The following is a 22155-nucleotide window of genomic DNA, read 5'->3' on the forward strand; positions in this document are numbered from 1 at the left end:
CAGGATTAGATTCTGTTTGTGCTGGTAGCTGAAGGGTAGGGGGGGTGCAGCTATCCCCTCCTGACCCCCTGTTGTTGTTTCTTCCGCTGCCACAGCCGCCTGTGGGGAAATTGAAACTAATTGATTGAAACTGTTCAGCTGTACCACTATGGACGGGTGGATGTTAGAATGGATTGACTGTGGATTCATTTCCATTACTAGGAATATCCTCCAATGGCTGACTCAATACCACTAGCTTGCTCTCTACCATGGTAGACAAGTACAAATGTAACCTCATTAAAAAAAATACAGGAATTATTATGTGAGAAAGAACATGCTCGCAAAATGTTGCTCTTTTATTTTTCTTATCCTCTGATCTTTTTTGCCTTTTCTTAGTTTCTTGCTACTCTGTTTGTTAGTTGATTAAAACTAGCAGCTAGCATGTATAGCGTGCTAAGATCAACGACCCTGCTATATTTTAACGTTACCTACGTGACTTAGCTAGCTGGCAGATACATTTCTGTTAAGAAACACAGAGCTGCCAAAAGTAATGATTCCTTCTTCTTTATCCACACAAACATTTATTATTTATTTCTGTGTTTTTACTTCTTTTTTGTTAATCACTAGCAATTAGCCTTTTCTGTTTTCCGTTTACCAAAACAAAATGAATCGCCAACTATTTGAATATTTGAATAGTCGAAAGGACAACGTTTTTTCAAACTATTATTTTGTAGCTACTTATTAAACCCCACACACCTTGTGTAGTTACAGAAGTTGTTATTCTTTAACGTTTCATTTAGATTGAACAACTTGTCTTGGATTAGCTTAGCCTTAGTATGTGCACTGCTTTGTATCTTCAGTTTACTCTCCCACTAACACTCTAACGTGTCTTCCTCCTCAGATTCACCACAAAACACCTGAACGACGAGTCCACTCCGAAGAACATCCGGACGATGCTCCAGTAACGTTTTTTTTTTCTTTTTTAAATCTAAACAGATATGAAGAGGATCAATGCTCTGACCTCAAATAAGATGTATATGTTTACATTATTTAAAAAGACTCGATGTTAATACTCGTGTGTATTTGCATAGTCATTCCCTCCGAGCTATGGAAACCTTCTTCTAACTTTGCAAAAAAACAATATGAAAGCGCCACATGAATTGCCTCCGCTGTCAGCAGCTATCAAAGCACACCGACGGACACCCTTCAGCCTTATGTAACCATGCTTTGCAAGCGGCACTTGGAAAAAAATGTTCTTCGACTAACGTTCTCAATCTTTTATTTGACAATGGAAGAAGTTTAGTGTACAGCTTTTAGTCAAATTTGAAGCGAAATAAATCTTTTCATTGTGAAGGTTTTACATTGTGACAGAGTTTGTGTGTTAAAACAAGTGGAAGTGTTTCTGTCTTCTCACTTGATCTGAAGAATGAGTCTCAATGAAATCAATCAGTGTGTGTTGCAGTGAAGGGCTAAATATTGAAGCAGATAAGGGATTCATTAGTTTGATGTAAGTATTGCTAAAAGCATTTTCTCTTTCTATGCTCAGCTGTTGAATTTGTTTTTTCTCACACTCCAATCTTGTGAAATAAATCCACTGTGAACATGAATCTTACTTTGCACATCCAGTAAGATCCGGTTGGCTCGAAGTTCTGTAAAGGCTGTGATGATGGAACAAAATCAAATCGACCCACCATGTGTTTTTATTTAACTGTTAATGCGGCAATCCTTCTGAATGATGGTCGATGGTTTCGCCATGTTTTAAGTGACTTACTGTGTGGCTTTTGTATTAAACAGACATTTCTATCAAAGAAAGGCCATCTTTAATTCTGAATACATGATATGTGCTTCTTAACTGAACAAGTTTTAAAACAATTGTTTACTTCCGTAACATAGTGACATCACATTTATATTGGCTAGGGCTCCATCACATTTTACGTGGTAGGCTAAGGGGCGGGACACCTCTAAGCCATTGACCAATCACAACACAGCTAACCAATCAGAGCAGAGGTTGACATTCTCTTAAAAATAGAAAGGTTTTATTCCCCGAGTGGTTGATTGAACAATTCATCTCATCATTATTTAAATTGAAACTTTAATTTGACTTTATTTACATGTTGTTTCATCTATAAATAGAACTAGATCTATTCGTAACCTGACATTTTTTCTTTAAAATATGGTATTTATGTACAACAAATGTCCTTCTAAATTTGACTTCTAACGTAATGACTTTTAACATTTGCCCTTTTGTGAGTTTGATTATCCTCACTTGGATATTTCCTAACGTTCTCAATATCAGACAATCTCATCATTCTCGACTACATTGCTTTAGGTTTAATAACGGTTCATTGTTCATGTAACTTCTGAATGCGGATAGATGCGGAAGTGAGTAAAAAAGGAACTAATACAAATGTTTTGAGCATAAAACCTCCACTTTTCCATAAAATGACTAATCAGATTTGACCATGTAGCATACTATAATAATATCTTTATGACTAGCATCATGACCACTATCATTATAACACATTAAAATACCTTTGGCTTTTCATGGCACCGCCTTCAAATATTAAAACTCGCGGGAAAATATATTAGGATTCTAACCTGAAAATAACTTTATCCCCGACTCAAATAACTTCATTTCATCATAAGCCATACAGTATATATAGTGATCCATTAACATTCAGTTCATGAACATAAATTAACACGTCGGGTATTTCCTTTCATTCAGGCCTGTTGTTTATTTTTGATCCTCTTGTATTTAGTAATATATACGTATGTGTGTGAGAGCCACACTTTGAATGCTATGTTTTTGATGCATAAGTGTACAATATTTGGAGCAGGTGTGCGTATGATACTGATATTCCATATCTGACTGAATCATCATGATGGATGTGCACCGAGCCTCCCTCTGTGTGTTGAGCGCCAGGTGTTGAACACTGAGACGGATTCCCTTTTCCCGTCAGTTATTGTTTCATATGTTCTGAGTTCACACTCACTGTTTATATGAGTTGCTTTGGCTTTGTACTGCGTATTGAATGGGATGTGTGGATTGGATAATAAAGGTGGTACATTTCTTATAAAACTGTTTCCTTTGCTTTCTTGTGATAAGTTGTGGAGGGTAAAAGCACTACAAGTAAAAGTACTGCATTGAAACTTACTGTAACAAGTGAATAGTAAGTATTATTGGGAATGTACTAAAGTACTGTGTCATTTTACCACCAAATATGAAACGTCAACAGGTTTATATTGACAAAAAGTCCTGCATTTAAATAGTGTTTGGAGTCAGTTTATATTAGTATTTGCAGGCCAATATAATTAAAGGTGGGGTGTGTAACTTTGGAGAAACCGGCTCGAGTGAGCTAGAATTTGAAAATACACAACCGGAAAAAATCTGCCACTTCCTTACAGAGCCCCTCCTCCAACACACACGAACGCGCACATGACCAACGAGGGCACGAGATAGGTTTGTGCACAGATGGAAGGCTGACAGGCAGGTAGGCCATCCAGTTATTTTAGCCGGGCCGGCTCAGATGATTGGTCGTACTTTTTACAGTACTACGGCTTCCACAGATGACATTTTTGTATGTATTGTCAAAGCATTTCATGTATTCATTGCTATCGGGATGTTGAGAGCATTCCATGGAATATAACAAAGTGTTTCTGAAATAAATTACATACCCCACCTTTAACATAATATACAAACTAAATTCAGAAGCCAATATTTTCAAAGGTTTCAAATAAGTTAAAGAAAAGCAGCAGATCCTCAGTTTGCATACAGTATTTATAGATTTATATTTATTTATAGTATTTTTTTCAGTGTTTTTCTTCCCAAATGGTTCTCTGTAAATCTTTTTCTGGAGTTATTTTCACACAATGTAAAACAAATATGATATATTGAGTTAGAATGACTCTTAATAATTGGCTTTTTTTTCAGCCTGCCACTAGCAGTGCGGTTCTTACTCAATACCTTGCCAAGAGATTTCAGTTGTATTTGGATAAAAGCGTCTAACAAGTAACATGTAATGTATCCGGCATTACATGTTGAAAATATATAAACTCCACCCTTTGATGCAGCAGCTTTGATGTGTTCCTGATGGAGGCGATGAGCTTCATCTGTGTGTGTTTGAGAAAGGCACAGTCCAGGGAAGAACCTCAAACAGGGGAACACCTGGGGAAAGTATAACATACAGTGTATTAGTGATGATTACACCTGAGATTCAAATCACTAAGCACAACCACTGTAATGTTAGTCAGAGTGAGACTTCTGATTGGTCAACAAAGGATCAGTATCAAAATCGCAGAATTTCGCTGTATACCTTTTTTGTTTGGACTCTTCAGTAAAACAATTGTCCCACAAAAAAGATTTTATTCTAACTGTTAAATGTCAAACATTTTGTAGATGCATTTCAAACTGCACATACTTTATCTTTCAGTTTCAACACCTAGACTTGTCCTGCTTTGACGTCAGAGGTCTTCCATGAAAAAGCTCTAAAGCCTGAAATACAATTTATTTTTTCATTTTTGTTGCACCATGAAATAAATATATTTTCTGATGTAAAACAAAATGAACATTTTCTGCCAAACATGCCTCAGGACACTGTTCAGATAAGAGAGTCACTTTTTCTACAATAGTAAGTTGGGTTTTTTAACCTTTGTATTTTTAACAGGCCAATGGAGATGTCCTAGTTTGAGAAAATATGTACGTTAAAAAAGCATAATGTATTTCCAAAGGGTAAAACCAAGTAAGTCTTTCAAATGTTTACCCCAATACTCGTATTTGTTCTCTTACTTTTATAACACTGCTACCTATTTTTTTTGTTACCTTGGATGTGAACTTGTTTTATTTTGATTGTATTAATGTGTGCTTTACTCTTTATTTAATTTGACATACTCAATTTGTTTTGCCTTTTTTTCTGCTACAGATACAGAAGGCTAGAACCAGAGGTGGAAGAAGTAATCAGAACTTGTACTTGAGTTAAAGTACTAGAGTGTAGGAATACTCTGTTACAAGTAAAAGTCCTGCATTCAAAATGTTACTCAAGTCAAAGTATTAGTACCAAAAGTAAAAGTAGTCCTTGTGCAGATTGGTCCATTTCAGAATAATATATATGATATGTTTTATAATGATTGATCTTTAAAGTGTTCTCAAAGCTGGTAAAGGTGCAGTTAGTTTGAATGACTTTGTATACTGCAGGGTAGCTTGTGGATTTACTCCAGGTGGAACTAAAGTCTGATTTAACACTTGATTATGTTTCACATTCAACCAGATCTCTAACTAATGGTATTAAATGCATGAGGTGGAGTAAAAGTGCACAATTTAACTGTTATTTGTAGTGCGGTTGAAGTTACACAAAATGTAAATACTCAAGTAAAGTACAAGTATCTCAAAATTGTACTGAAGTACTTTACTTGAGCAAATGTACGTAGTTACTTTTGGCTCATTTGGCTATAACACTGTACATTTCCCCACTGTGGGACTCTCCAATAAAGCTGCAGCCTACAATTACTTCTAATGCTTTGCTTTAAAAATAAAAGCAATGAATGATTTAGTTTCACTCAGGAGTTAGTAACAATACCAGCACAATTTCTAATGGGGTCACAAACAGCACACATTCTATTAATACATGACATTATTAGCCATTTTAACAGTGCCTAAATTCTGCCACTTTCCTGCAGAATCAGTGGTTTTATCCCGTAATGTGTCCTGAATGTGTGTCTTGCAGTGTGTTACATCACTCTGAGCCCCGGGGCGTGCTTCTTACTGGGGGGGCTCCTGTGAGAGCGCTGGGACGCCCTGAGCGCCTCCCCCCTGGGCCGGGGCCCCGCCCACTTCACCGGCCCCGGGCGCATCCCTGCATTCCACTGGGCGAAGCGCATCAGGCTGCCGACCGGCTCCTTGGTGACGGGGTGGTCGTGACTGGGAGACGCCCAAGAGGGTCGACTCTCGTAATGAGGAGGAGGAGGAGGAGGAGGAGGAGGAGGAGGAGGAGGAGGAGGAGGAGGAGGAGGAGGAGGAGGAGGAGGAGGAGGAGGAGGAGGAGGAGGAGGTCTGCAGTTGGAGCTGAGGAACATCTGAAGGAAGAGGGAAGAGGAAGAGAAGTGGGGTTACCTTGACAACCACATTTTCACAAGTAAGAGTCCTGCACCCATTGCACAATTACGAATTCTGATTCTGATTCAGATACTAACAGTTGACCAATCACAACAGAGCCGGCCAGCTAACCAATCAGAGCAGACTGGGCTCTGGTTTCAGACAGAGGGTGAAAAGAGGTGCTGCAGCACAGGCAGTATGAGACAAATAAAGAGCTTTCTGAACATTAAAGCATGGAGACATGTCCCAGTAGAGGCACTACGTACTGATATGAACCTGAAAATATATTTTGTAAAATATAAAAGGCTAAATTCCCTTTGAATTGTTGTGGAGTACTCGTCGGAGTAGTAGGAAAGTGGCATGAAAAAAAATACTCAAGTAAAAACCTCAAATTGGTGCAGTAAAATATTTCCATCTTCATACTGTCCTATGTCACATTTGATTAGCTCCAGTATCCATGCTAATTCATTTTGTCTGATGAATATCACCAAAGCCTGAATATTAAATGCCACAATGTCCTCTATCTCACCCTGCCCCCCCCCCCCCCCCCCCCCCCCCCCCCCCCCTCACACCCCATCATCAGCATAATTTGTCTCCCCCCGACACCTTCCTCTCTGAGCAGCATCATTAACATCCTGTGTAAAGGCTGCTCCATAATGCATGATGTCGGCTGGTTACACCATCTCCAGAGACCCCTCCCACGTTTACCCCTCCTCTGATTCAGACATGGAGGTCACAGTCACAGTAGGGGGGGGTGGGGGGGTGATGGATGGAGCATGTTCTACCATTGATTTGGCTTTGCGTAGCTTGTAGTGTGTCTCAGACGGGGATTTCTTTGGTGTGTTGCTGCTGCAGGTGGGGGCTCTGAGGGTCCTCCGCCTGCAGGGAGAGGAGCAGGTGGAGCAACACCATTAGTACTCTTTCAAACATAATAATAATTGGTTATATTACCTGCAGATGACGAGGGTCAAAGAGCAACATGTGTCTGTTGCGCTCATTAATCTAATAATGTGTTATGGTGTTTCATCATTTGCTTTAACCATTATCTGCAATGAATTGAGCTTCTTTACAAGATCCTGTCGATGGCACCAACCTTTTTTAGCCCTATTCTGACTTTTGTGACTTTTTTGACTTTTATTTGTGGTCCTATTTCTGGCTGCATTAGGTTGTGAATAGTTCAGATACATTGTAATATTACTGTAATTCGCACTGTGTACTATGTGCAAATGGATGAAGTGCAGAGTTGGGAGGTAACTAAGTACATTTACTCAAGAACTGTACTCAAGTACAATTTTGAGGTACTTGCACTTTACTTAAGTATTTCCATTCTTTGCTACTTTGTACTTTTACTCCACTACAATTACTTAATACCTTTAGTTACTTTACAGATGTGGATGAATGATGTGAAATATAATCAAGTGTTGAATCAGACTTTAGTTCCACCTGGAGTAAATCCACCAGCTACCCTGCAGTCTACAAAGTCATTCAAACTAGCTGCTCCTTTACCAGCTTTGAGAACACTTTCATGATCAATCATTATAAAACATATCATATATATTATTCTGAAATGGACCAATCTGCATAATGACTACTTGCATGCAAATACTTTTGTACTCTTACTTGAGCAAGATTTTGATTGCTGGACTTTTACTTGTAACAGAGTATTACATTATTAATTTTGTCTGATAAATATCATCAAAGCCTGAATATTTAATGCCACAGTGTCCTCTATCTCACCCAGCATCATCTGTCTCCCCCCCGACACCTCCCTCTGCTCAATTCATTGCAGATAATGGTTAGAGCCCCCATAATTACATTATTAAACTCTTCTACTTCTACACTTACTCAAGTACAAGATCTGAGTACTTCTTCCACCTCTAGTGCTAACCATAGCCTCCATGTTTAGATCTCGTACCAACCATGGAGAGACTACAAATGAAATATAAAGATGTAAAAACTATGACCACATAGTCAGCATAACGTTGTGTGTAAAAATGTTGCTTACCTAACTTAGTTGCAAACAATTGAAAAGAATTGAAGGTGTTGTGTAAATGTAAGGCTGGTAAAATGGTACGACAGTTCTTCTTCTAACTGTGCATTGTTAGAAACAGGAGGCCCAGTTTTAAGAATGTGTGAACATCAACACTATATGGCTATATTTCTATTTCTAGGTTATCTCACATGTCAGATTGTGGCTGTGGACTGAGAGTTGCGTCTGAATATCTACATTTAGTTTTGCATAATACAGTATGGTGTGTAAATACAGAAAGTCAAATTGTACAATCTCTCTTGTTTTAAGGCCAATCAATGGTAAACGGACTGCATTTATATTGTGCTTTCCAAGTCTTTTACACTTACAATTCAGCACTCACCCATTTACACACAGAAGCTGTCATACAAGGTGCTACCTGCTCAGGGAGACTCACATTCACACACTGTATCTTAAGTATATTGCCCAAGAACGCATCGGCATGTTGACTGTGGGGGCTGGGTCCTGGGATCAAACCACCTACATTCTGATTGGTAGACGCCCACTCTACATCACAGCCACAGCCCCATGCTCTGGACTCTGTTATTAACGATGTTTCATTTGTGAGTGCTAATGTAATGACCATTCATTAATGGTCTACTTAATAACTGTTCATCAAGTCCCATTAAAACATAATGAAGTTCAGTAAATGGTTTGTTTGTTTCTGCTAACATTAACTGGATTTCACTTTCAACTGTTTAAACGTTTTGATGTTTTTGACCAATAACAATCCAATTTGACGTCTTACATTTTCAGAGCCTGCTCGGGGGGGTCCAGGTTGTCGAGGTAGTTGAAGCGCAGAGTGTCTGCAGGACGTCTGTCAGAGTCTCTCCAGGGTGGGGGGGCAGGCTGCTTCTCCTTTCTTATCCCCGTCCTGGAGATGCTTCCTGGAGGCTGGCTGATGGAGGCTGCCCCCCCCTCACTGATGAAGACCGCCTCTGACAGATCTTCAGGTTTACTGATGGAGGAGACGTGTGGAGCCTCCAACTGCTGCTGGGGGGAGGACGCCTGGAGGTATACATTACATTTTTATAAACATTTTATCATTGAATCTTGATTTAGTTATCCTAAAATAATAACTAATATTCATATATTTGACAACTACATGTTTGATTTTTGAGTTTATCAGTGTTGGAATGTAACTTAGTATCTTTACTCAAATACAATTTTGGTACACGTTTAAACAACCAGTACTTGGGTATTTACTTTCTTATTCTACTCCACATTCAGGTTAATATTTTTAATGTTCTCAACACTTATTTAAAGCCTAAGTTACTCAACAAATGAAATACATTTTCACATAAAAAATCCAAAGAACAAAAAAATGAGGATGTTTTTTAATAAATGAAACTACCTAACAGCGTGAAGTACAGCCTTAATGATTAATGTATTATTCAATGAGTGAATGAGTTGATTAATCAACAGAACATTTATTATTTTGATAAACATTGAAGTCAATTATTTTTGCAAAAATGAACAGGCACCCAAAATTAGATTTTGCTGTTTTAAAAATCTATTTCGAATCATTTTTAAGAGTTTCTGCATTGAGTGGTTAATTTTACATTTAATATTTCAAGTACATTTACCTGATTATTCTTTTACTTAAGTAACCATTTCAATGCAGATCTTACACTTGTAGTGGATTATTTTCGCAGTGTGAGAATTATAATATAATTATTATTAAAATAAGTCTTTATCAAACAGGGGCCATGCAGAAAATATTATTTTCAAAACAAAAGAGATGAGTTATTGCAGTTTTAGCTATTAGCAATCTTAGCATGTTCTGTCCGAGGTACATGTAGCCATCAACAGCCACTGAAAACATGAAGTCTCTATGACACTCACATCAGAGTTAATATTCAGTAAGATATATTCTACACTGCTCGAGTTATTCTGTGTGACCTCCTGACCTGCAGTGAGGTGAGCCTCAGCTCCTGCACAGAGTGGATGTAGAGTCTCTTCCACACCCCCTGCTCCAGGGGGGTGGGGGTGAAGGTGAGGCCCCAGCCCAGCCTCAGACACTTTGGCCCCCACAGCTGGTCCAGCTCCACCAAGCTCCTCCAGCTCCAACTCACCTAGCAGGGGATTCAAGAAAACACCCAGAAAGAGAGAATGACTTAGGTGCTGTTACACGAGAACGCAAACGGTTGTATCCGCTACTTTTCTCTTTCGTATCAGGGGTGCCCAACCTTTTTTGAACCGAGAGCTACTTTTAAAGTTGCCAGTCTGCCGAGATCTACCAGGCCAAATAGAGAGGCGTAGCCAATACTGACAGCCTACTTCCAGGTAAATACACACTTCTACTTGTATAAAACTGACCTTTGTACGATGAATACTTCATAAAATACTGCAGATCCTTTATCATACCTCTTTCTAATCTACACACATACAAGTATTTAACTGAAGTTACACAACAGTGTTGTTGATACAGAGTTGGAGTTTATTCACACGTCACTACAGTGGGTAATGTTTTCAAGAAACATTGAACAGTGCTGCCACATATGACACATGGAAAAAAGAAAAGACTCTGAACCCTTTCTTTGCCATTATATAAAAATAGTGTTGCTACAAAAGTATAAATTAGACTTACTAATAAGACAACTCAGATCTGAAGCTACACAGCCGAAGCGCAATAAAAAAGACAAAATTATTACATTTTAAATTAGAATGTGTTGCATTTTATTAGAGTATAAAGAGAAATGCCATTAAAATAGCATGCAAGCAACACTAGTTTCTTAACCTGAATTGATAATAGACTATAATCAATTTAAACAGAACAGATCTTAATGTTTGCATTCTTATACCATTTTGTAAAATAATTATAATGAATAAGTTCAAACAAACTAAAACTTACAGCTGATTAATAACGGTATCTAACTTGAGTTTTTATCAAAAACCTGTTGAAATGCTACTGTTATTTTTTACTGTCCCCCAAAAGTGCGTCGGCAGCCTCCAGGAATGCTTCTTTCACAACTTCGCCGTCTTTGAAAGACTTCATGTGTTTCGCAAGAACGTGACTGACACAATAAGATGCTCTGGTAGCAGCCTTGCTCTTGTTGTTGGGCCTGGTGGAAATGGACTGCTGTGCATTTAGCTGTCCTTTCAGGTCCCTCCCCTTTTGGGAGCCTAGGGCAGAATTAGGGAGAAGCCCCTCACTGCAGTGCGCAGTACCTCAAGCCCCTCCTTCTCAACCTTTGAGGCACGTGACTAACGGCCCCTCCTTCTCAACCTTTGAGGCACGTGACTAACGGCCCCTCCTTCTCAACCTTTGAGGCACGTGACTAACGGCCCCTCCTGACTAACGGCCCCTCCTTCTCAACCTTTGAGGCACGTGACGAGCTTCACAGTTCTGTTCTGTTTGTCACTACCCGATCTGCAGCTCTGCCCGATCTGCAGTGCGCATGTGCGAGATGGTCCGCCATATTGGACAACTCCGGACGGCAACCCGAGATGGACACTTGACACAGTGGCTTTTGGCAAAGCTCAAAAGGAAAACTCGAGAGAGATGAGTTATTGTTATTACGACGTGACTTCACTATTATTTAACAACTCTTTTTATTGGGTTCTTTTATTTGGGGTTAAGTACATTGTCAGAATAAGTGAGAAATGAATTTAACTTCTGTTAGACAGCTATATGCCATACATTTTTGCACACATTCACAGTAAATATGTATTCAGTATGATAGCTGTCTAACATAAGTTAAATCCATTTCTCACTTATTCTGACAATGTACTTAACCCCAAATAAAAGAACCCAATAAAAAGAGTTGTTAAATAATAGTGAAGTCACGTTGTAATAACAATAACTCATCTCTCTCTCGTTTTATTTTGAGCTTTGCCCAAAGCCACTGTGTCAATGTTGTCCTACTTGGGTTGCCGTCCGGAGTTGTCCAATATGGCGGACCATCTCGCACATGCGCACTGCAGATCGGGCAGAGCTGCAGATCGGGTAGTGACAGTGACAAACAGAACAGAACTGTGAAGCTCGTCACGTGCCTCAAAGGTTGAGAAGGAGGGGCCGTTAGTCACGTGCCTCAAAGGTTGAGAAGGAGGGGCCGTTAGTCAGGAGGGGCCGTTAGTCACGTGCCTCAAAGGTTGAGAAGGAGGGGCCGTTAGTCACGTGCCTCAAAGGTTGATAAGGAGGGGCCGTTAGCAGTGCTGGAATTGGGCCGGTACTCACCGGTACGCAGTACCGGCACTTCTGGTTCTGACCCATGGAGTACCGGCACTTCTTGCTCAGTACCGGCATGCTGGCGGTACTCCGGTACTCATGCACCGTGCCAGTACTCAACACTCTCCCGCCGTTCTTATTATACATCCATATATATATATATATATACAGCCGCCCGGTACTCAGTAGATGCGTCATGAGGTGCCGAACTGACATTCTCATCGCTCTAACCGCTGGAGTTTCACAGCGGCTGTCAGCTGTTTACTCCTGTCATTCAAACAGAACGTGCTGGAGAGGGGGCGGGGCTTATCTTCTCCATGTAAATACTGTGGTGGAAACGACTGTCAAAATTAACCTATTTGACCGTGATTTAATAGTAATACACGTTTCAAAATAATAATAATAATAATAATAATGCCGAAGTAACAACATACTGAAAACTGTTAGTAAAACCATGTTTTAATGCTTTACAATTTACATACCTAGATGCACGTGTGTTGTGTTTATGCAGTGCAACTCCCACCCAGTGGGTGGCTATGTAGAGTGATAGAACAGAGCAGGCACGCCCCCGAGAGAAGGAAAGCAAGTCACGTCACAAATTAGCATTTCTAAAATGTTAGCGTGGATTAATAAAAGTGCAAAAAGACAGCGGTTGTCGCCGGAAGAAACTTCAAATACAGAGAATGCTGTGCCTGTGTTGGAAATTGTGTCTGATGGGGAGCTTTCTTTGGTTGATCCTCCTGCTCCAAGTTCTAGTGCATTAGCATTAGCACTAGCTCCGCCGCCCTCCTCCAGAGCCTCTAACGTTAGCTGCTGCTGGCGCAACTGCCACCACCAACACCGGGCAAAGCGATGCACCTGACTGCTGGACAACGGACCAGGTGCAATATTTTTGCAAGACCAATGCATGGCTCCTTCTTAAAGATAAGAAGCTAGGATGTCGGATATGCAGAGATGTCAAATCTTTGGGAATACACACTGGACAAGGACTGAAACTGTCAACTGAATGGGGTGAGTGTGCAGTGTCTCATTTCGGTGTTGACAAGGGCAAACAACAAGTTAGCCTGAGAAAAAAAATCAAAGAACATAAAGAATCACAAGCCCATGTCAAAGCTGCTGACATCCTTACATCTGCTTCACGTGAAACTATTCAACATCAAGTGCAGTCTATGCATAAATCTGAATTAGACACCACTATCAGAGTTTTTCGAACGGCATATAAAATTGGCAAACATAGCCGGCCATTCACAGACATGCCAATTGATTTGAATGTACAGAAACTGAATGGGCTGAACGTGGGCAGGGTTTTGCACTCCAATAAAACCTGTGGCGAAATGATCGACCACATAGCTCATGAGCTGAAGAAAAAAATGGCAAAAGACATTACAGAAAACCAAAGAAAACTGTGTTTTGGTCGATGAATCTACCACTATTAGTGGTAAAACGGTGCTTGTTGTGTGTCTACGCTCAGCATTAGCTGATGCTGAGCCCGAAACGTTTTTTTGGGAGCTGATCGAGTTGGATGGAACAACGGCTGATGACATCACAAAGGCGTTAATGGAGTGTCTTGGAAGAGATTTTAACGAGGACTTTTTAGGTCAGTGTTTCGTTTCTTTTGCATGTGATGGGGCTTCAGTCATGCTAGGGAAGAGAACAGGCGTTGCTACCCAGTTGTGTAGTAAATTCCCAAGCCTGTTTGTGTGGCACTGCTCCAATCATCGTCTAGAGCTGGCAGTTGGGGATGTGGTCAAGGAGGTCTCAGGGCTCAATCATTTCCAGATCTTTTTTGACAAACTCTATTCCTTGTTCCATGCCTCCCCCAAAAATCAGAGGCAGTTAGCGCAGTGTGCGCAAGCAGTCGGACAGCGTCTCCTGGTGATAGGGCGTGTTTTGTCCATCCGCTGGGTGGCTTCAAGTGAAAGGAGCGTCAGAGCAGTCTGGGAAAACTACCGAGTGCTTCATGATCACTTCACAAATGCTGCAAACGACACGAGCAGGGATTCCAGAGACAGAGCAAAGTACAAGGGCCTGGATGATGTGCTCACATCTGCAACGTTTGTCAGCAATCTGGGACTGATGTACGATGCGCTCACAGAGCTCAGCGACCTCTCTCGGCAACTCCAAAAAAGAGAGATGGCACTGCCTACAGCAGATAGGCTCTTAACTCGAGAAATACGAGTTTTTGAATCCATGGTCACCATGCCTGGCTCACACATGACTACAGTTCATACAGCTCTAGCTGAGAAGTCCTTCAAGGGTGTTGCCCTGCGTGAGAATGGCAGGCTTGTACAGATTCATGCAGGTCAGTTTTTCCGCAGTATGGTAGAGAATCTGAGACACAGAATGACTTCCACAACCTCCTCTCATGTCAGCACAAGAGAAATCCCATTACATGGCCGGGAGGCCCGGGACAATCAGCTAATCCAGGACATGAAAGTTATCCATCCTGGAAGTTGGCCTGAAGAGGAGTTAGACGTACAGTATGGGGACGTAGAGGTGCTACGTTTGTGCGAAGTGCTGAAAGTGGACAGAAGAGAGACTGTTCAGGGCTTTCGCGAATACAAGGAAACCAGGGCATCCCGTACACCTGCTGCCATGGAGCCTCTACTGAAAGCAGTCCGAACCATCGCTGTCTCCACTAGTGAGTGTGAGCGGGCATTCAGCTGCATGAACGATATCCTTACTGCAAAAAGGAATGCTCTCTCTGTCAGCCGACTGTCCAGCCTGGTTTTCATTAAATGTAATGGACCATCACTAGGACAGTTCAATCCGGAACAGTATGTGAGGTCCTGGCTGGCAAAGGGAAGGAGAAGTGCTGATGAAAGAGCCTGTCCAGCTCCAGCCCCTGATACTGATGTCCCAAGGCCTTCTGGAGCCTTTTCTAACAATGTGAAGTATATTGCAAAGCAGCTCACCCAGTGAGAAGACTTTTGGCATAATGTGCCGATTTGTACAGATCCTGGAGATAGAAGGACTTCAGACCAACCAGGGAGTTATCTGATCAGCTTGGTGTTCAATGTAACTCTTTACCATGGCTCAGACTTTGTTACTTGCAGTTACAGTTTCTCATTTTAGATTGTGCAAATTTTGCATTTGTTTTTACATGTTCTTTGTTCATGCTCTTTATCATTTTTCTGAGTTGGAAAGTTAGATTGCATCATAGTTTACTTTATACATATTTGTATTCTTCAGTGGTGAAGTATATTGCAAAGCAGCTCAGCCATGTGAGAAGACTTTTGGCACTTTTTCGTTTTTCGTTTTCTGAGTTGGAAAGTTAGATTGCATTCAAAATGTACAGAAATACTTAATTTTGTTAAAGCTTTTTATAAAAAATGCTTCTGACCAGAGCTTTGTTTCCTTGTCATTAATGTTGAACACCACCAGAGGGGCTCTCACCTGAAAGGTCTCTGCTTCATGTGTCTTCAGCAGAAGATCTAGACTTTGATTGTTATATTTTCAGTTAATATTGACCTTACTGAGCTTTAGCCATATCCGCTGCCTATCATAAAAAATGTTAAGTACAGTGAACCTTTCTAAAATATACAGTAGTAAAGAGACAAACCCACCAGCATTATAGTAGCCAAATTCTTGTTTGTGGGCTGTATATATATAAAATTGACTTGAAAAAGTTGCTGATTTTAGAGTACTGGCACCTTTTTCATTCCAATTCAAGCACTGGCCGTTAGTCACGTGCCTCAAAGGTTGAGAAGGAGGGGCTTGAGGTACTGCGCACTGCAGTGAGGGGTACTACGAATTAGGAGGGAATTCCGTCTCATAGCGTTTGTGCACTGTTTTGAAATGCCGCTCCTAAATTACCCTTCTTCGATAAAGCCACGCTCGCATTGCAGATGAGACCGATGGACTTTGAATTGGAATAGATACAAAAATAATCATCCTCCCACTCGGAGTGAAAATTATATATTTTGGGCTTTTTTGCTTCTGCCATAATTGCGGTCTTGTGTGTGTGCGGACTGTCACTCCTGTTGACACGGACAAAGTCAGCGAAATAGTGCCCACTGCCCACCAGCCACGCCCCGACACATGGGGTCACTCCGGCCAATCACAAAGCTTTGATGCATTCAAGTGCATTATTCTGGCACAGGAAGATTATGTTATAGGACATTAACGATAAAACAGAATATTGTTGTTCTATTTTTAGACACATCTCGCGATCGACTGGGAATCTCCCCGCGATCGACCGGTCGAGGCTGTAACGGAATTGCGGAAACGGACCCCGCAAACGGTAACGGGTCCCAAGCTGGTCCCAATATGGATAGATCTGCAAACTGAACGCTCTGGGGGACCAAACGGCTCTGTGTATACCATGGTGTATACGCCCTATACGATCATTTACTGATAACGATGAAGCCATAGCCCCACCTCTCCCCACCTCTGCTGCTCACTGCTGGTGCATGGTCAGTAGCTACTGTCAGTAGCACCAAGTCCTGCAGCACTGTCAGTAGCTACTGCTACTGCTACTGATCATGCTACATATGTTAGTGCAAAATCTACAGCTACTCTACCACAACCATCAGCAACAAGTGGACATGGAGAATTACATGAACTACTTGCTGCTAAATCCACCGCGGGGCATAAACAGAAGGGCAACCATGGCAACCATGCTCGGGGGTCTTCTTCGCTGCTTTTGCTGTATTTTGTGGCGAAAGTACAGCGCCACTTACAGGCCCGGCATATGTACTACAGCGTCTCCAGCACCTCCGAGCGGTCTTGTGTGAACGGAAGACTTTTTTGATATATTCGGTTCGTTTGCGTATGCGTTTGCGTGTAAATGGGGTCTTAGAGCTAGATCGGTAGTTGAGTCATCCATCATAACCATCCTACATACAGTAGTGCAATACTGTACATCAATTATTTTTGCTAAATTGCAATATTAAGGTACTTTAAACTTCTACATGCATCACTTTCGTACTTACATTTTGTACTTTTTACTGCACTTGATTTATTTTAAGCTTCATTTACTTTGCAGATTCAGATTCATAGTACAAAACATCATCAACAAATGAATGATGATACAATATTAAGGATTAAGATACATCTGAATTGATTTCCAGGAAAAATAATTCACAGGCTGTTCAGCATAAAACAGAATACAAATGACTTCAAATAAAATGTTGTAGATTCAGAATATTATAGCAAAAATAAAAATCAGCTCATAAATAAGGATGTATTATTTTTGTATTGATATACAGTTGAAGCTACTCGGCAGTAGGCCTATATATAAAGTAGTTAACATTAGCACCACTAACATCTGCAAAGGGAATGCTTGTGTCAATAACTATAACCCAGTGATATAGAATAAGTATAACACATATAAAGCATTCTGAAATGAGTTACTGCAAAATAAACACATTGAAGTCTTTGAAACAATTTCTGTATTACTATAATGTATCCCAAGTAAGAGTATTTTGTATTCTTGTTTTTACTGTATAAGCAAGGATACCTAACTTTCACCACTTCAACCTGTTACATCATTTGAAATTATTCCAACAAATTGTAATTAAAGAATATTAAAAAAACATAGAACCAAAAACATGTTGATGAAGACGGGTGTCAACAGATATAGTAATTGATTTCTGCTCACACAATCATAAAGTAAATGAAAGCTTCTTCCCCCCAGCCTGCATCCACAGAGTGCAAGGGTGTGTGTTGCGGTATGTGTACCTGTGCGCAGCGGCTCAGGCTGCGGGGGTCCAGGAAGGAGAAGAGGTAGAGGCAGAGGACCCGGGGCAGCGGGCAGGTGAAGTCAGCCGCCTGCAGGGGGAGCCGTCTGCTCACACTGAGGCTGAGGAAGAGGAGCTGCTCCACCGAACAGCTGAGCACCAAGTCCTGCAGCACCGCCCTCCTCTGGCTGTCACTCCACCTGTCACACTGACACAGGAGGGGGGGGGGGGGGGGGGGGGGTCAGAGGAGGCTCCACAGGCACCCATCAGCACAATGGAGAGGTTCTCACATCTACCAGAGCTCACACTGAGTTCACTCAGCAGTGTAGAACCAGCAGCTTCATCTTCATCTTCATCATCATCATCATCATCATCATCATCATCATCATCATCATCATCATCATCATATGAACCTACCCACTTTGACAGAAGTTTCCGCCTTTCTTCAAACACCTGAGAAAGAAGAGAAAAATGTAAGTGACAATGACAGATAGTGGTTATTAGATGATGATTAGGTAATACTTTATATGATAAACAAATAAGTGAGTCCAATTTCCTAAAACAAAGGGCTAAACTTGACATAGTGGGTCATGGTGATATATTCTCCAATAAGTTATTGCTCTGTAAACTTTAACATTTTTTAATACCTGTCTGATTCTTTTTTAGGTTGTATTAATTTGTATTGTCTTGGCTTTTTATTGACACTACTTTGTCTATCATTCACAGAATATATCTGACTAATATGTTTTTGTGTGATGTTTCATGTGACCTTGCTGTTGGAGGGAGCGTGGTTCAGAGGAGTCCAGGAGCTCAGTTTGGTTTGCATCTTGGCACAGCTGGAAGATGACCTCTGTGCAAGCGGCATCGTCGAGTAACAGCTGGGTGAAGGTGATGCACTAAAATACACAGAACAAAACTTTATCAACATGTTTTTGTTGTGTGTGCAGCATGCAATTTAACATCATCTGAACACTTTAAGGCTTGTGTTTAGCCTTCTTAAAAAGTGAGAAGTTACATAACATACCAGCTTTTATCTCACTCAAGGAACAGTGAGTGTGAGTGAAGTCTTACAGTATATATGATAAATCAATGAATACATGTGGAGATTTATAAAAAAAGACAAGAGGATAATCAGCCCTACAGCAATAGTTCAAGAAGTCTAACTGACACAAATCCAGCCTGCAGAAAGACGATTTTATGTTCCGGCAGACCACCTGTCCAACAAATACGACATTGGAGTTGCACAAGGAATCTGTCTTGGTCCCCTCCATTTTTCATTATGAGCTACTACTATGATATAACTATTAAAGTCTTATATAATAAAAGGTGAACGCAGGTGGTGAAAAACAAAACTCCAGGTGCACTTTGAAATCTATAAAGAGAGACTTGGCCTTTATAATTTGGAATTGAAATTTGCCCGACAGTCTTTCTTCTCTGATATCATTGCCAAAAACAAAAACAACGCACGTACCTTGTTCGCTACCGTCGACAGACTAACTAACCCCCCAGTGTCAGTAGCCTCTGAAATTCTATCCACCAGGGCGTGCAATGATTTTGCCTCCTTTTTCACTGACAAAATTCAGAAAATCAGACAAGCAGTCAGTGCCTCTGCATCAGGTACAGCAAATGTTTTGTCTCTGTGTCCACTTAAAATCAATTCAAACACCATGAAACAATTCCATCAGATTAATGATAAAAACCTAGAGGACATTATACAACATCTGAAATCCTCCTCCTGCTGCCTTGATATTATTCCAACAGGGTTTTTCAAAAATGTTTTTCCTTGCATGGCCTCATATCTACTTCATATAGTAAACAAGTTTTTTCACTCAGGTGTTTTTCCACAGGCCCTGAAAACTGCAGTCATTAAACCGCTCTTAAAAAAGCATAATCTAGACGCTTCAGTAATGAACAATTACAGGCCCATATCAAACCTCCCATTTCTAGGTAAAATCATTGAAAGTTTTTCAACAGTTGAGTAATTTCTTGCATTTAAATAACTGTTTCAATGTGTTCCAGTCAGGATTTCGTCCAAACCACAGCACTGAGACTGCTCTTGTAAAGGTCTTCAATGACATCCGCTTAAACACAGACAGTGGCAGAACTTCAGTGTTAGTATTATTAGATCTCAGTGCTGCGTTTGACACTGTTGACCACAACATATTACTAGACCGACTAGAAAACTGGGTGGGACTTTAGGTAAATACACATCTGAGTTGACAAATATGACATGTGGGGTACCTCAAGGCTCCATCTTGGGGCCTCTTCTCTTTAACATCTACATGCTACCACTGGCTCAGATAATGAAAAACAACAAAATAAGTTACCATAGCTATGCGGATGACACACACATTTACATAACCATTTCACCAGGAGACTATGCTCCAATTCAAACACTGAGTAAGTGCATTGAACAAATCAATGACTGGATGTGTCAGAACTTTCTCCAATTAAACAAAGACAAAACTGAGGTAATGGTCTTTGGAGCCAAGGCAGAACGTATAAAGGTTAGCGCTGAGCTTCAGCCTGCAATGTTCAAAACAACAGATAAAGCCAGAAATCTAGGTGTAGTCATGGACTCTGACCTGAGTTTCAACAGTCACATTAAAACAATTACTAAATTAGCCTACTATCACCTAAAGAACATATCTAGGATTAAAAGACTAATGTCACAGCAGGATTTGGAAAAACTTGTCCATGCTTTTATCTTCAGTAGACTGGACTACTGTAATGGTGTCTTTACAGGTCTCACTAAAACATCTATTAGAAAGCTTCAGCTGATTCAGAACGTCGCTGCTCGAGTCCTCACTAACACTAAGAAAGTGGATCACATCACTCCAGGTCTGAAGTCTTTACACTGGCTTCCTGTGTGTCAAAGAATATATTTTAAAATACTGCTGCTGGTTTATAAAGCACTGAATGGTTTAGTCCCAAAATACATTTCTGATCTTCTGATAAATTATGAACCATCCAGATCTCTCAGGTCTTCAGGGACTGGTCAGCTTTCTGTCCCCAGAGTCAGAACTAAACATGGTAAAGCAGCGTTCAGTTATTATGCTCCAAATATCTGGAACAAACTCCCAGAAACCTGCAGGTCCGCTGCAACTCTGACTACTTTTAAATCCAGGCTGAAGACTTTTCTTTTTGTCGCTGCTTTTAATTGAAACTGAGCCATTGTGTTCATCAGTAAAGTGGAACCTCTGTGTGAACTATTCATATCTTAAACTGCACTGTAACGTTTTATTCATGTACTTTTTATTCATGTACTTTTTATTCATGTACTTTTTATTCATGTATTTTTTCTTTTAATGTTTCTTTTATTATCTTTTACTGTTTTTAAATGTCTTTATCTGAATGTCTTTCATTTTTGTAAAGCACCTTGAATTGCCTTGTGTTGAAAGGTGCTATATAAATAAACTTGCCTTGCCTTGCCTAATAAATCAATGAATACATGTGTAAATATATCGTGTATAATGATGTTTGCCCAGAGTCAGATGTTTATATCCTCGCCCCTTCTTTGTTATTATGTTACTATACACTGATACCAAATACACAAATACCTCCATCTTTAATTCCATATCTTGTAAAAACAAGAGTTAGGAAAATAAGTCTGGGTCCCCTCCTTTTATCGTTATATATGCTACTGCTAAGTATAATTAATAAAGTATTTTATAGTCAATCAATGAATACATGTGTACACATAAGGCCAAATACATCTTCGCATTATGTCTTGTTTCCCCATCTTTGTTATTATGTAACTTGGCAATACTAATACAAAAATAATATACAACTTTAATTCAATAAGAGTGAGGAAAAGCAGTCCACAGTTAGAAGAAGTTAAAAGGACAAAGGTCAAGCCTTACACACACAAACACCATGCAGCGTCTTCATAGTATACACACACTCCTCTAGTATTTTACTCACCATCAGTTCTCCTCAGCTGACGGAAGGAGAAACATTCCCTCTCTCTCTCTGTTTTCTCCCGATAGCCTTTGTGTCTGTACACCAAACTCTTCTTCTTCTCTTTTATTTCCCAATTTCCTGTGCTCAGTTTACTCGTTCCCATAGTAACAGTGAGTGGCAGAGCCTGTCACACACAGAGGGGGGTGTTGCAAAGCAAACCACAGTGCAGAGTGGAGTGTGCAGGCGACAGTGACTTTAATGATGACAAATAGTAGAAGCTGCAGAAAGCCTGACACTGCAACTG

The 22155-nt window shown here is 40.4% G+C and overlaps 2 protein-coding genes across 6 annotated transcripts in view; one reads left to right on the forward strand and one right to left on the reverse strand.

Moving 5' to 3' along the window:
• The window catches only part of fam49a (family with sequence similarity 49 member A), a 45653-nt gene extending 42595 nt beyond the window's left edge, over positions 1-3058 (forward strand). For 4 of the 5 annotated variants that reach the window (XM_034228456.1, XM_034228454.1, XM_034228458.1 and 1 more), the window contains one exon: positions 881-1095. In XM_034228456.1, coding sequence (XP_034084347.1) covers positions 881-944 — 64 coding nt within the window. In that variant the 3' untranslated portion in view covers positions 945-1095. Of the gene's footprint in view, positions 1-880 lie in introns of all 5 variants that reach the window. The other variant, XM_034228455.1, reaches the window with a different exon arrangement.
• A 691-nt stretch (positions 3059-3749) lies between these two features.
• Positions 3750-22069, reverse strand: fbxo16 (F-box protein 16). The gene is made up of 9 exons (XM_034228744.1): positions 21873-22069; positions 18718-18844; positions 18366-18401; positions 17950-18156; positions 10007-10171; positions 8845-9104; positions 6853-6946; positions 5739-6048; positions 3750-4144 (listed from the first exon to the last, which is right to left on the reverse strand). The coding sequence occupies exons 2-9, from the start codon at positions 18811-18813 to the stop codon at positions 4086-4088; spliced, it is 1227 nt and encodes a 408-aa protein (XP_034084635.1). The 5' UTR covers positions 18814-18844; positions 21873-22069; the 3' UTR covers positions 3750-4085.
• Between the last annotated feature and the right edge of the window lie 86 nt (positions 22070-22155).

Source organism: Gymnodraco acuticeps, unplaced genomic scaffold (assembly GCF_902827175.1).
Source record: "Gymnodraco acuticeps unplaced genomic scaffold, fGymAcu1.1, whole genome shotgun sequence".
NCBI lineage: Eukaryota > Metazoa > Chordata > Actinopteri > Perciformes > Bathydraconidae > Gymnodraco > Gymnodraco acuticeps.